Consider the following 13,978-nt stretch of genomic DNA (forward strand, 5'->3'; position numbering starts at 1 on the left):
TGAATACACTGGTGTATTCTAAATTGATCGAGAGGGGAGGTAGCAAAGACAGGTGACAATGTGACCAAGTGGAAGTTCAAAACTGATCTCAAATGTGAATGTGGAGAGCCGTCGCGAGGAAATATTTGGGTCAAGTGACAACACCAGGTCTTGGCTGTGGTTTTTTGAGTGACAAACTATGATGGTGACTCCAGAATTCAAACTGTAACAATTATGCTGAGGGACTGTCTACCTCCAATCTGCCTGCTTCGGGACTGACCCAAGAAACAGATGCACACTCTTCCTATTGTTCAGTTAGTGACCAAGTTGTGATGAGCTAATTCTAAATCTTAGCAGTGCCCACTCATTAGTATTAGTAGTAATTTCCACTTACTGTATATAGTACCTTTCACCCAAAGATTTCAAAGCACTTTACAAACTGACTAAATTTTAGCCTCACACAGGTAGGCTAAAGCGTTATTAGATTACACACAGGGAAACAAGGGCTAAATGACTTGTTGTGTGAATTTCAGTAATTCGGGGGGCAGTCAGGAATAGAACTATGGAATCCTAACTCTAAGCTCCTTGCTCTAACGACTAGCTAACACTACCTTCATGACCGGTTAAGATCAGGTTGTGTGGATGTTTTCAGAATTGTTTAACTGGGCACCTACTTACCCTTTCTTTCTGCTTCCAAATTAGTCTGATTCCAGAATTGGAATGCTAGTACTTCTGTAATGAAAGCCATCCAGTCATTTTATCCATGAGTTTCTAATAATTCCCCAAATCTTTTCCTGCTGTCCATCTGACGTACTAAGCCATCTTCAGAAAAGCCTTCTCCCTTCACCCGCACAAGCAGTATTACTGTATTTATTCAGGGAAAACATAAATAGTACCATGTTGGCATTATTCACAGTCTTAGTTGCATGACCAGTCAAACATTTAGGGCCTGTTTTGACTCAAGTCAGATTGTGTTCTATTATTTCTACTACAGGCAAAAAGGGCCCCTTACTGTGCTGCAATAGGAATTGAGGACAGTCTCAGCACTTCTAAGAGGCTTTCAGCAGCTCACAGAATTATGCATAAATAACAAGAAAAGGTCCCTGCCCTGGAAAATTTACAATCCAAGGACTTGATTCTGCCCCTATAGAAGTTAATGGCAAAACTACCTTTGACTTCAGTTGGATGTAGGATTGACCTTATATTACCCATCACACAAGAAGGGATAATGAATAGTTGTGGGGAGAGAAGAGGAGTAAACATCACAAGATGTGCTTTTGTTAATGTCCTGGTTTTTTCAGAATGTTTGTTATACACAGATAGCTCAGTGACTTGAGCATTGGCCTGCTAAACTCAGCATTCTGAGCTCAATCTTTGAGGGGCCCATTTAGGGATCTGGGGCAAAACTCTGTCTGGGAATTGGTCCTGTTTTGAGCAGGGGATTGGACTAGATGTCCTCAGGTCCCTTCCAACCCTGATATTCTATGATTCTACCACGTCTTATTAAGGCTGTCAGACACTTTCCATTATAACATCATGGTTTTCCGTTGTTTACATCTGTCAGACTTTAATCATTTGGACTGAAATTTTCCATGCTGCGTGTTTGCCTCTGGCAGGATTCTTAAATTTTCAGCCAAAACATTTCAGCAGAGTCCAAGAACAAACTCTCCTCTAGAGCCTTGACTGGAACCCAAGATTCTTGACTAGTATATGATCATATAATTGAAAAGTGCATCATACACCAACGGGCTAAATTCCAGCATTTATTAACTTTTGAGTGCTTGACTTTGCAAACTTAATGGGGGGGGGTGTGTGTGTGAGAGAGAGAGAGAGAATATAGTTTGAGGAAGCAAAGGTATCCTTATGGACAGGACTGGACTTTTTTTTTTTTTTTTTAGTTCATTTCTGGGGTGGCAAGATGGGTTTATGATCTGGTTTTGACATGTCAGCTCCTGTGCAGGCATCCCAAGATACATATGCATGACATCAGGAATCCCACATCAGACTGCTGTGCATTTCTTTAGGACCTGATAAGCCATCATATGGGTTCTAAACTTGGTGGACTACAGGATGTATATATCAGCCATTAATAACTAATTAAGCACCCCAATCCCTCACAATAAATCAAAAGTACCAGTCCTCATAAATGCCCCCACACATCAACAGAGCAATTTCTAAGTTTGGCCAGTTTTGTGCTATGATGAGCCAAATATATAATGGCTTAGAAGTGAAAGCAATCTCTGCTTCTGAGATAATATATCTCACAAATAGTTTCCTTTCCCTTGTTTCCTCCAACACTGCTATAAAATTTTACCTTGAGCTGAGAAAATGCACATGAAATGTCAGGCTGATTACTCTAGTTCTGATGACATTTTAGTGGGAAGCATAATGTGATTGGGGTTGTAATGGAAAGTTACTGCTTCAACCGAAATATAGACAAATGGCCACTCTTTAGGAAGTGACTAGTGATTTTGGGGTGACACCATATTTTGGGTGCCCACCTTGAGGTATATCAAGGGGGGCCATGATTTTTCAGAGTTGTGCTCTGTGTAGGGTAAACCACAAACATTTGTGTCCTGGAACAAATGTTTATTCATGTTAGTTAACTCCAGTTAACTGGCAGTCAATTAACTTGAGTTAAAACAGGACCCCAAACTCTAGTCTAGACAAACCCCTTGGAAACCACATGTGGGTTTGAGAATTACCCAGTTAGGCAGTGGAAAATATGTCCAGTTACACAGCAGAAGTTGCAAACTGTGAACAAGCAACAATTAGTTTGCAGACAATCCATTTATTAAACAGTTGCGAAAAGATAACTAATTCATAAAAACTGCTGTTTGTAGATAATTAGCAAACAGAAAAGGGGGCCACATTTGCTTAATAAACCACTCACTGACAATTGTTCAGCACCTTACAGGATCAAGCCCCAAAGGCTCTGGTTTGCCATATTGAAGGGAATAGGTTAGTGTCTCACAGCACTTGGCTCCCTTCAGTGAGCAGCAATGCAAATATTTTGGACAAGATTCTGGCCCAGTCAGTGGCCACTTCACGTTGCTCCAACAGTCTAGAAGAGACAGAGTGCACCACTGGGTAATCTTCTGTGTAAGGGAATTTTCCCCCATCAGAATGGGGCTGAGAGCACGTTGAGAGAGTGGCTAGGCTAGGAGTGGTTGTGTCACAGGCCTGGGTGGGGATTGACCAAGTGCTCTGCCTCTGCTGGGCTGCAGAGCAGCCCACTGGCAACTGCCCACAGCTGTGGTACATTGGAGAGCACCAGGAGGCTTTGTTGGTCCTGGACCAGCCTGTAACTTCAGATGTTCAAAGTTAACACAGTCACCTTTGCCCTCCCTGCCCCTATGTTGTGCTTTGCAAGAAGCACATAGTCTGACCTTTTTGTTTTGCTACTTTGTTAAATATTGTAACTGCTGATAGGTTACAATATTTATTATATCTTCTATTTTAAATACAGTATGAATGTTGTGTTGTTTTTAATAGGATATTTTACACCTTATGAGAATCAGTAATTTGTCGGTCACTCAGTTTTAAAGCTAGTATCGTATTACTAGAGACCTGCACAGATACAAAATTTATATCCGCATCCAATCCGTGATCCTCCAGATATCCACATCCACGGATACATATCCGCAGATTTGCAGGGGTCTAGACACAAAATTTGTATCCACATCCGATCCATGATCTGCAAAACTGGTCTGCAGATATCTGCGTCCGCAGATAAAAAGTGAATATCTGAGGATTTACAAGGCTCTGCATATTACCTCTGAATTTCGTTACCAATGAACTAGAAAATGTCTAGTGAGTTGATATCTTTTAATAATGATGTTCTCACCAACATAGATATGAAAACAATGCATATCATTGTTAAAATCCAAGTACTATAGACCTAATGCAGCATATTTATAAATTAGATAGGATTCTTGTCATTGCAGAAACTACACAAACCCAAAGGTGCTGAAATTACTTGTGCTCTATTTCACTTTTATAATTTGTTCTTTTAAGGGTGGTTGGTTATTTAACCACACGAATATTCATATTTTACACTGACCAGATATGATTTGACTGGTAAGAATTTAAGGTTCCTGATTAATATTAGGCTTTTTTAAAAAATGTGACTGACAGTCCAATTGATAATTCTTTACTATTTATTTCTTTTTAATCTAAATAAGATATTTTACTTTTTATTTTATTTATTTATTTTAGATTGGCAAATAACATTTGGTCAAAAATCAATAAATATTAATATTTAGTCAATGAAAGGACCCCCATCTGCCTTCCCCAATTTTAGCTCCACCTCTCAGAGATTCAAGTCCCTGATCTAACTCTGATCTACAGCATGTAATGGACTTGCAGTTTCTTCATTCATGCTGCATTTCAGTTCTCTATATGATTGCTAAAGATGAGTCCTGTGAATCTCTGCCCTTTGTACATCCATGCTGTGAAGTTTTAACTAGAGAAATGGTATTTGGAAGCTGTCGTTAGAAAAACTAGTGAAAAACACCTTTGGATCAAGCTCTCTGCTCCATGTGCATGTGAAAATGGTAGACAACTATGCAAATTTTTAAGTTTCTCAGCTCAGAAAAAAATCGTCATTTTAAGGGCCTTAAATTGGAATCTGCTAGCTATGGTCACTATTTGAGATGTTTTCTAAAGGGGAAGGTGTTTTTGTTTGTGATAGTGAAGCTAATTCTATGTGTCACTTTCTCCAACACCTGGAGCCAGATCTCTGGGTCCAGCTGAGCTGCTCTCCTCTAATCCTCAGCATGATTGGGGGCTGAATCAATTTCCAGAGTTACTTAGAGTAGCTGTGGCAGGTCGTGCGGCTCTGTAGTTCCACTGTGGAACCAAGCATGGTACCTCAAGCATTCCTTACTTTAGTCAGCAAGCTTTAGGCCACCTGCTTGGAGCAGGATGGCTTGTGCCATAAGCTCAGTTTCAGTCTTTTAACAGTTAAGTTACAAATTAAAAATGCAGAAACTTGGCTGTCTGACCCTTTAAGAAGAGAAACAAAAACTCCAATGCAAGCACTTAGTTGCAGCACTTGAAGACCTGGCCCTGACCCAACCTTGGGTTTCTGGGCTAGCACAGAAGTGTTCTCTGCTGTAGTCTTCCCCCGCCTTTGAGAAGCAGCGGACAAGCCTTCTTGACTAGCCTCCTGGTCCTTCCAGGCCTCTGGAGGACTGTCTTGTTGGTAGCACACTCAGACTGGGCTATCAGGGTGCTAATACCTCCAGCAGGGGGCACAGAAGGCCTGATAGATCCCATCACAGTAGCCTAAGAACAGCTCTCAGTTACGCCATTGGGAGCAGTTTTGTTAAGGATCTCTGCACCAGCCAGGGATTCACAGAATGTTTCAAAGGGAAGGAGTCCAAGGCCAGGATTTGGAGTATAAATCATACATTAATACTAAATGGTAGTTATGACTATGGAATTTTATTGCATGCCACAGCAGACTTTATCTGGAAAGCAATATTTTCTAGTTACCGTCTTTATCTTTTTTTTCCCCAACTTAAAAACAGCAATATTAGATGTCCACATCTAGGTTGGCGATCCAATTTATTGCTTCAGGTGACATGGAGTGGATGGAAGAAATACCACCAGGATATGATCATTTGGACATTGGTTGGCAAGGAGCTCCAGAGTCTGAAGTCCCTTTCTGCAGTCAAATAGGATTGTGTCTCAGTCACCATTTATGCAGGACGTAAGCCCATCTGCGGAAAGTGAACCATATTTTCCAAGAGAGTGAAAAGCCACTGGATTCTTCAGTTGGATCCTTGAAAAGGTCCTTGGTCCTTGATCCTTCCACCTTCCTCACAATTGATCTCAAAGGGAGAACTCTCAGTCTTTGTGGTCTTTATACTATAAGCCAAAAAGGTTTTCTGGATTTGAGTTGGAATCTTGGTATATTATTTAGGTCTTCATATATTGGAAGATCCTTGTTCTCTAGAACAGCGGTCCCCAACCTTTTTGGCACCAGGGACCGGTTTCGTCGAAAAAAAAAAAATTCCGTGGACCTGCCCCCTATCTGACCCCCAGGGCTGGCTCCAGACCCCAGCGCGGCAAGCACGCGGACCTCCCGCAGGCACAACTGCAGAGGGGGCGCTCGTCCCGCGGCTCGGGTAGACCTCCCACAGGCATGACTGCGGACGGTTCGCTGGTCCCGCGGCTCGGCTGGACCTCCCACAGGCACACCTGCGGAAGCTCCACTGGAGCCGCGGGACCAGCGAACCCTCCGCAGCTGCGGGAGGTCCAGCCGAGCGACCAGCGGACCCTCCGCAGTCATGCCCGCGGGAGGTCCGCTGCTCCCGGGGTTCCGGTGCACCTCCCACGCATGACTGCTTGGGGCGGCCAAATTCGTAGAGCCGCCCCTGCTGACCCCCACCCACTTCCTGCCCCCCCGACTGCCCGCCCCCCTCAGAATCCCCGACCCATCCTGCTCCTTGTCCCCTCACCATCCCAGAGACCCCCACCACCCTGGGACCCCACCCCTGCTCCCTGTCCCCTGACTGCCCCAACCCCTATCCCCCCCCGCTGAGTCCTGACAGACCCCCCCCGGAACACCCGCAATCCAACCCCCCCCATTCCCTGCCCCCTGACCGCTCCCCCAACCTCCGCCCCCTCTCTGTGCCCTGACTGTCCCCAGGACTCTCTGCCCCTTAGCCAACCCCCCTGGCCCCAGCCTCTTACCCCCGGCTCCCTCCTCACCCGGAGCCTCAGCGCCTCGCCCGACAGCTGCAGCGTGTCCCCGGCGGGGCCGGAGCTCCGTCCCGCTCAGAGCTGCGTGGTGAGGGGGCGGGGCTGGGAGCTCCATGCCGAGCGGAGGCAGCTGAGCTCAGCCCGGAGCTCCCAGCCCCGCCGGAGACACGCCGCTTGATGTGCTAGGGGTCGGTTCGCGGCCCGGTTCCTAACAGGCCGCAGACCGGTACCGGTCCGCGGCCCGGGGGTTGGGGACCCCTGCCCAAATTCCCAAAGGATTCTCATGTCATGATGAATTTGGGGTGGATAGATGTGTGCCAGCATGGGAAGCCATGGCTGTGAAGATCATTTACTGTGCCTGCAATGATCTGCATGACTCTGTTAAATTGAAAATCAACAAGTGGTGTATGGGAGCTGTGTCCAGATTGATGAGCAGTATTCTGCAGTAGAGTAGAAGACATGGGCCAGTAATGAGGTCCATAGAGTTTTTTGCATCGGCTCCCCAGGTCATTCTTGGCAGTTTCTGGATGAGATTTACACACACTTATTTTATCATGGATATTTTTGGGTGGTGTGGGGTTGTGGTGTGTGAGGCTTCAGTCTAATGTCACAACAAGATCATTCGGGGTAGGATCATGTCTGCTAGCCACAAAAATTCACAAGCAATTCTGCCCTAGCCTTTTCATTGTTTAAATGAAATGCTGAGACAACAATCTTACTGGGGTTTGGTTTTAGCCGCCAATATAAGAAATACTCTTCCATGGTTCTAAGGTCCTTGGCTAGGATTTGTTCTATAGTCGGTAGATCCTATGCCTATGTAGTCAGAGCAATGTCAGCAGCATAGACAAATTTCTGTGATGATATTTGAGGAAGGTCGCTGGTACAGATATTAAACAGGATCAGGGCTAAGAGTGATCCTTGCAGTAAGCCATCTTTGAGTGTGTGTGGCCAGTTGACCTGGCCACCCAGGAAAACATTAAACCTACAATTGGTCAGGATTTCTCAGAAGAATTTTAATGTTGCATTGCATGAGGTAATTTTACTGTCTTTCAGGAGAAGGCCATTCCTCCATATGATGTCATAGACAGAAGATAAGCCTTAGAAACCTTCTCCAGTCTTGACTTTTCACTGGAATCCTGCTTCAGTGTCTGTTGTTAAGGCTAATATGGTTGGTACAGCTGTGGCCTGGTCTGAAACCTGCTTGTTCATTCGGTAACATTTGCTTCTATAAATAGCATAATCCTTGCCAATAATATTCTCTCCACGAGCTTGTACAGTGTGCATATAAGTCATGTGGGCCAGTATGATGAAGCATTACTGGTCGGCTTCTCACACTTGGCAATGGCAATGGCCAAAGCCTTGTGCCAGATCCTTGGGACAGGCCAGAAGGAATGGATAGTGGAGAACTGTGTGACCAGCTATTCCTATCCCTGGGCTCCAAGGTGTTTAGGAAATAATATACCATCAGGTCTTGCAGATTTCCTGACTTTCATGAGTAAGAAGGCCTTATTTACCTCCTCAATGGTGAGAGGGGAGGACGTGGGTGGTGAACTTACTATTTGTTAGAGCTTTCTGCACATTTGCTGGTGGTGTTTGCAGACTGGAAACTAGGAGACATAAATTTTATTCCCAACTCTACTGATTTGTCCATGGTAATCTGGGTTTCAGTTTCCTCATCAGTACAGCAGGAATACCAACACTCACCTTTTCTAAAGTGTTTTTCAGTGTTTGGATGAAAAGCGCTATATGGGTGCAAAGCATTGTTGTTATCCAAGGTGTTGTTCAAGGAGTGAGTAAAACAAAGCAGCAAATTATGAAAAAGCATTCCACTCAGCATATATTCATTGCATTGGCACCACAGAGTTACATTCTGCTCTATGGCAGCCTGTTATATGGTGCCCCTGAATCTCTTGCTGGAATAGAACAGTTTCAAGTAGCTTTCATGAAACGATTCTAGCACTTGGCTTCCAAGACGGTCCAAATAATTGATTGATAATCCTTTCTGAACCAATTCCTATTCCAATAAACTAGATGGTTTCAGACGGAGCTTATCCTGAAGACCCATATCAACTACAGTTGCCAGGCATTTCTATTCCAGGAATTGATGGAAACATAAGTAGAGTTGATTGACACCAGTCTAGCATATGTGTTGTTGTCACTTGTGTTGGCAGCTGTTGATCACATGGCCTCATGGCAACACTATCCAAGTAGGTTCCAAATGCCATAATGTGACACACTAGGCTAAACAGATGCCAGCGAAGAAACCAAGTCCAATAGCTGTCAGCAAAGCTTGCAGTCGCCCCAGAAGAACAAGCCTGAAAAATGTCTCTGGCCCATTATTAGATTGAATGGTCCTTAAGAGTCCTACTTTTACCCAAATGTTAATGGAAACACATGGTTTGTGAAGCTGGTGGTGCAGAGTGAGTGACAATGAGAACAGTAATAGAAGCAAGCTGGAGTTCTTAAGTAGATGCAGCCATGTATTCCATGTAGGTGTGCATACACCCAGCTCACCAAAGCTGAAGAATTTTGCCTCACAGTACCCACAGAGGTGATGCACTAGCCCCTTCGCTGACAATATAAGGGTGGCACTGCCCTGACCCCACCTCCATTCCTTCTCAATGCCCATGGTTAGAGTCAGAGCTCAGTGCGGTGATTTCACCTCACATTTCAGTCTGTTTTCTGAGAGATTTTTGTTTCCTGTAGATAATAGTTAGTACCTTGGGTTCAGTTTAATGTTAGAGTAGTTGGCTGCCATGTGTGATGCCCTCACCAGGGTTCAAGGATTGTCTGTTGGGGTGGGGGGTGAAATCTCCACTGATGTGCTTGTTGTTTCTCGGTGGGGACACATTAAGGAGAGACTTTTACGGCTGAAGCAGTACCTTCTAGGGAAAACCATGAGCACTGAGGCCCTCACCTGATTGGTAATCATCTTTGGAATCAGCAACTGATCCCACTCCATGTTCAGATCCTGCTGTTTTCCCCAGGAGGAAGAAGAGTCATTCTCCTGCCTCTGGTGTGGTGAGGAAGAGGTCCCATAAGACTAATCAGGGCCACCCTAGGGCTTGGGGAGACTCTTCTGCATCTTCTAAGAGGAGTGTTAACTGGCACCGAACTCTTGGTATGTGGGATGCTGTAGGTCTGTCTAAACACTCCCAACTACTACACAGAGATCAGCAAGAGTCTGTCCCATTGCCTCCAGTTCTGGCTGTGAGTTCAGAACTGATGACCTCAGCACCAGCGCCGACTGTCTCCATGCTGGTGGCATATCAGGCGGTTTCAGACCTGCTTTGCCTCTCAGTGCCTGACTCTGCACTAGTTCAGGAGTTTTCTGGTTCTGTAGTTTCTACCACCTCATCTTTTGTTACGCTCTTGGCACCTTCTGGCTGTGTTGCAGAGCTTCTGGGTCCATTGGCACTACAGCTCACATTGCCCATGTCCCAGGCTGTGGAACTGAGGCAGACACCATGCCCAGTACCAAAGGCCCCTCAGTGAAGGTGTGCCCATTGGCACAGTCAATGCCCTGGCAACAGAACTTGTTGTCGAGTTTGGTATTGTCCTTGGCATCGGTGCCTTCTCTGGTACCAGGTGGGAGTGTATCTCATTTGATACTGCTAGTGCCAATTCCCTATTCCTCTTTGGCACTCATGACATCCCCGTGTTGGGCATCAGATTAGTCTGATTGTTCGCCCCATCAGGACTGGCTCCCTCATTGTCACTGGAGACTCTTTAGGATGACTCAAGATCCAAGTTGGGGTTGTCCTCCCCTTCATCATCACCCTGCAGGCACCAGAGACCATCCTTGGATTAGCATCAGTCCCACTGTCAGGACAGGGGCTCTTCGCCTGGTGCCTAACGGCCACCAATGCAATATCCCTTTGCCCAGTGACGCTTCCCCCCTTGGAATCTTTGGGGTGCTCCTCAGTCTTTGAGGTCCCATTCTTCCATCTGCTTTGTAGCCTGGGGAGATCCAGTGGGCTGGTAACTGGACAGGGCCCTGAAATAACTTTTCATAGCTTATAGTGGTCCATTCCTCCAGCCTCTTCAATTTCCTTTCTGTTTTTATCCATTCCATCCCTAGAACAATGACCTTTATATTAAAGGGTAGCCACTATTTCCAGAACAATATATCACATCACTGTTGTTTGTGATCAGAACAGTAGAAAAAGTGATTTTTTCCCCCCTACTTATGTTTTGAACATATTGCAACAAATTCCTCAACATCCCACAGGACTCCATTTCCAATAATAAATAGAAGTGACCGCTCCAGAGCATGCTTTCTATTTGCAAAGGGATTTTTTTACATGGAAAAATCCAACCTGCCTGTTCTTCAAATATTTGAACTATTCTTGCTTCTATATTTAATTTAAAATGTATTTCATTTATTAGTTCTGTTCTGCACTGAATTATATTTGGTCATGGGGACTATCTAGCAAACAATCTAGGAGATTGCAGTGCCAGTCTCTGGAGTCTTTGCCTGTTGTCTTATTTACAACAGTTCCTGTGAAGTCTGTCTGATTTAGGGGTCTTACAACATTTCCATTTTAAGATCCACTTCTCTAGAATTTAGCAAACAAAGGCTGAAAATTAGAACATACAGCTAGAGCCTTGGAGAGCTTTCTGTTATACTTGGCTTCCAAGTTTTTCAAGAAAACGTATATTTAGCTGTTTTTTATATTCAAAGCACATAAGGTGACGGTACTGCTGGCTTTAGAAGAGGTTTTTTTCCCTCCCACTATAAATCAAAATTGCTTTGTCTCAGACTAAGAATGTGTAGACTGCAATTTGTTTTTTGTATCTTAATATAGGCAACTAAGCTTAGAGCTGAAGCCTGTTTCTATTGAAGGCAACGAGTTTTCCTATTGACTTTATTGGGATCAAGGCTCAGGTTCTGATTCACCAAAGCATTCAGCACCTGCTTAAGTGCATCTCTTCTTAGCAGAACACAAATGTGCATAGGTCCCACTGAAGTCAACAGAACATCAATGGAATTTTTTAAGCATGTGCTTAACTGTTTTGCTGAATCAGGACCTGGGTCCTTAGGGCCTAATCCTGAGCCTAGTAGCCAGCCAGGCACTAGATAGATGTGGCAGGAGGAATTTTCCCCATAGCAGCCTCTGTGGAGCGACTCTGCAGAGCTATCACAGCCTCAACCAGGAGTAGCTTCTGTGGCTCCAAATGTGGCCTCCACCATAGTATTGGGGGGCAGGGTGTGGGACTACAGGAAGATCAGCATAGAACGGATCCTCCAGCCCTTCCTCATCCTCATCTTCAACCCACCCTGCTTGGTCCTCAGCCTCACCATGCATGGACTACCCAGCAGGGAGCTCCCACAGAGGAGGGCTGCTGCAATGATGGTTCTGCCTCTGGTGCAGTTCCCTCTTTCTCTGAATCTGGCTAAATTGTCCCTACTGGAAAGGATTTATCCCTGGAGCTCATAAATACTCTGAAGAGCAATTGCAGTCTTCTAGCAGGGACTTGTTTGCATCAAAGTGGTGTGCCTCCCTCCTTGGTTACAGGGAGAAGAAAATGTTTTTGTTTAAATGAGAAAACAAATGAACAGCTTTACTCATCCATCACCCCTCCTCTGTGTAGCACTCCCTTCCCTACTGGATTTTCAGGCTAGGGGGGGTATATTGTTTGTGGAAGCCCTTGTTAAACTAGTGACAGCATGTCATTGTCAGAGGTGGGCCACATTATCCCCCATCTTCATTGGGGTTGTTTTGGCAGGGTGACTGGGCTGTGGGAATCCTACCTTAAAATGGATAGAATCCAGAGATTTCCCACCAGATTGTAAGTACACTTTTGTAATTTTTAAATCCACCACTTCGTCACTGCAGTAATGTCAAACAAGCAAGCCTTTGTATGGAAACGATAATGCCTATTTTCTAGAGTTGGATCCAATGGGTGCAGTTGCAAAAATGCATGAATATTCACTATCTGTGGAAATACCTGTTTGCACAGGTAAGTGTGGGCTTTTGTGTTACCTCCACGTTTTAAAAAGATGGCCCCTGATGCGCTGACATTTTGCTGCAGGACCAGCAGAGGGAGCTCATGTTAAATAACACAGCCTCTTCTCAGAGGAGTTTTTACACAGTGATCCCCCTGAGCCAAATAAATAAAACAGTCTTCTTTGCTTGTGCTTTAAATAATATAATAAAGACTAAATAATGAATAGTTCTACATAAGAAAGAAACCTAGTCAGTGTCTGCAAATAGGAAAGGACAAACTCACAGGGAGAATGTTTTGTTTGCTTATTTTTCAGGTTTTAAGTGTCTGTACACAATAGACATTGCGTGTATTAAGCACCAGTTAAACTTTGGTTTGAAAAAGGATTTTGTGGGGTTACTTTAGCTGTGCTAGCCAGGAGTGCTATGATTTTTTTAAGATACCTACACCATGACTCAGTGTACTTAGCACTCTTCTGAGCATATATACTAAATTTTGGCTGGAAACTATGAGCAGCAGGTCATACTACAGGAAAATATCCATCTTTAAATAACTACAAAGAAAGTGGAAAAAATACAGCTTACTTAAAACTGTAAGCACATATCAGTCTAGACAGCAAGCTTTATGTTATATAATCAGCAATGCAGTGCATCTTAATTAGTCAGCTATGTCAACTTTAAATATTTTAAAAAGAACAGTGAAGAAATTTAAAAGCTAAAATATTATGGTAAAATCATTAGTAAGGTAAGTAAAAGTGACTATCCCTCCTTTTTACAGGTAGGAGGGGCTAGGGGTCAGTCAACCTTTGTTCCATGGTGAGTTCCTCTAAGGTTGCTCGGATTTACTGAGGAGACAAGACCTAGCGAAGGAGAGAGGCAAGTTTCGCAGGGGTGAGAGAGGAAGATGGTCCTGAGGAAATAGTTACAACTCAACATACTGTTTTTTTAAGGAGTGAGATGAGTAGCCTTGTACTAGAGGGTGGAGGGCAAGGCTCCCCTCTCTTCCAGCCAATGGAGAAAAGCCCTGGGAAGGAGGGGAGTCTCCTCTCTCATGACCGGGGAGATGCCACCAGGGAAAGTAGTGCTCACCTCTCTCAGCCCAGGGAGGAAAGGGACTAAGCTACATAAGGGGACAGCTTGGAGAGAAGCCAGTTTAAGGCTATAGCAAGCCTGAATCAACCCAGACCGCAAGAAGTAGGGTAGGGGTGCTCCTGAATTAAGGAGAAGGATGGGGCCTGAAAAAGTCCTTGTTTTGGAAATAAAATAAGCTCCACAAAAGGGGAATCTTGTTTTAGCATTCTGGCCTGAGACTGAGTCATTACAGGGAACTGAAAGCAGGA

General features: G+C 44.5%; 1 protein-coding gene across 1 annotated transcript in view; it reads left to right on the plus strand.

Annotated features, from left to right (window-relative positions):
• The window catches only part of WDR36 (WD repeat domain 36), an 81,068-nt gene extending 75,226 nt beyond the window's left edge, over positions 1 to 5,842 (plus strand). The window contains exon 25 of the mRNA XM_045021015.1: positions 5,514 to 5,842. Coding sequence (XP_044876950.1) covers positions 5,514 to 5,536 — 23 coding nt within the window. The 3' untranslated portion in view covers positions 5,537 to 5,842. The remainder of the gene's footprint in view (positions 1 to 5,513) is intronic.
• Positions 5,843 to 13,978: the final 8,136 nt, after the last annotated feature.

Source organism: Mauremys mutica, chromosome 6 (assembly GCF_020497125.1).
Source record: "Mauremys mutica isolate MM-2020 ecotype Southern chromosome 6, ASM2049712v1, whole genome shotgun sequence".
NCBI lineage: Eukaryota > Metazoa > Chordata > Testudines > Geoemydidae > Mauremys > Mauremys mutica.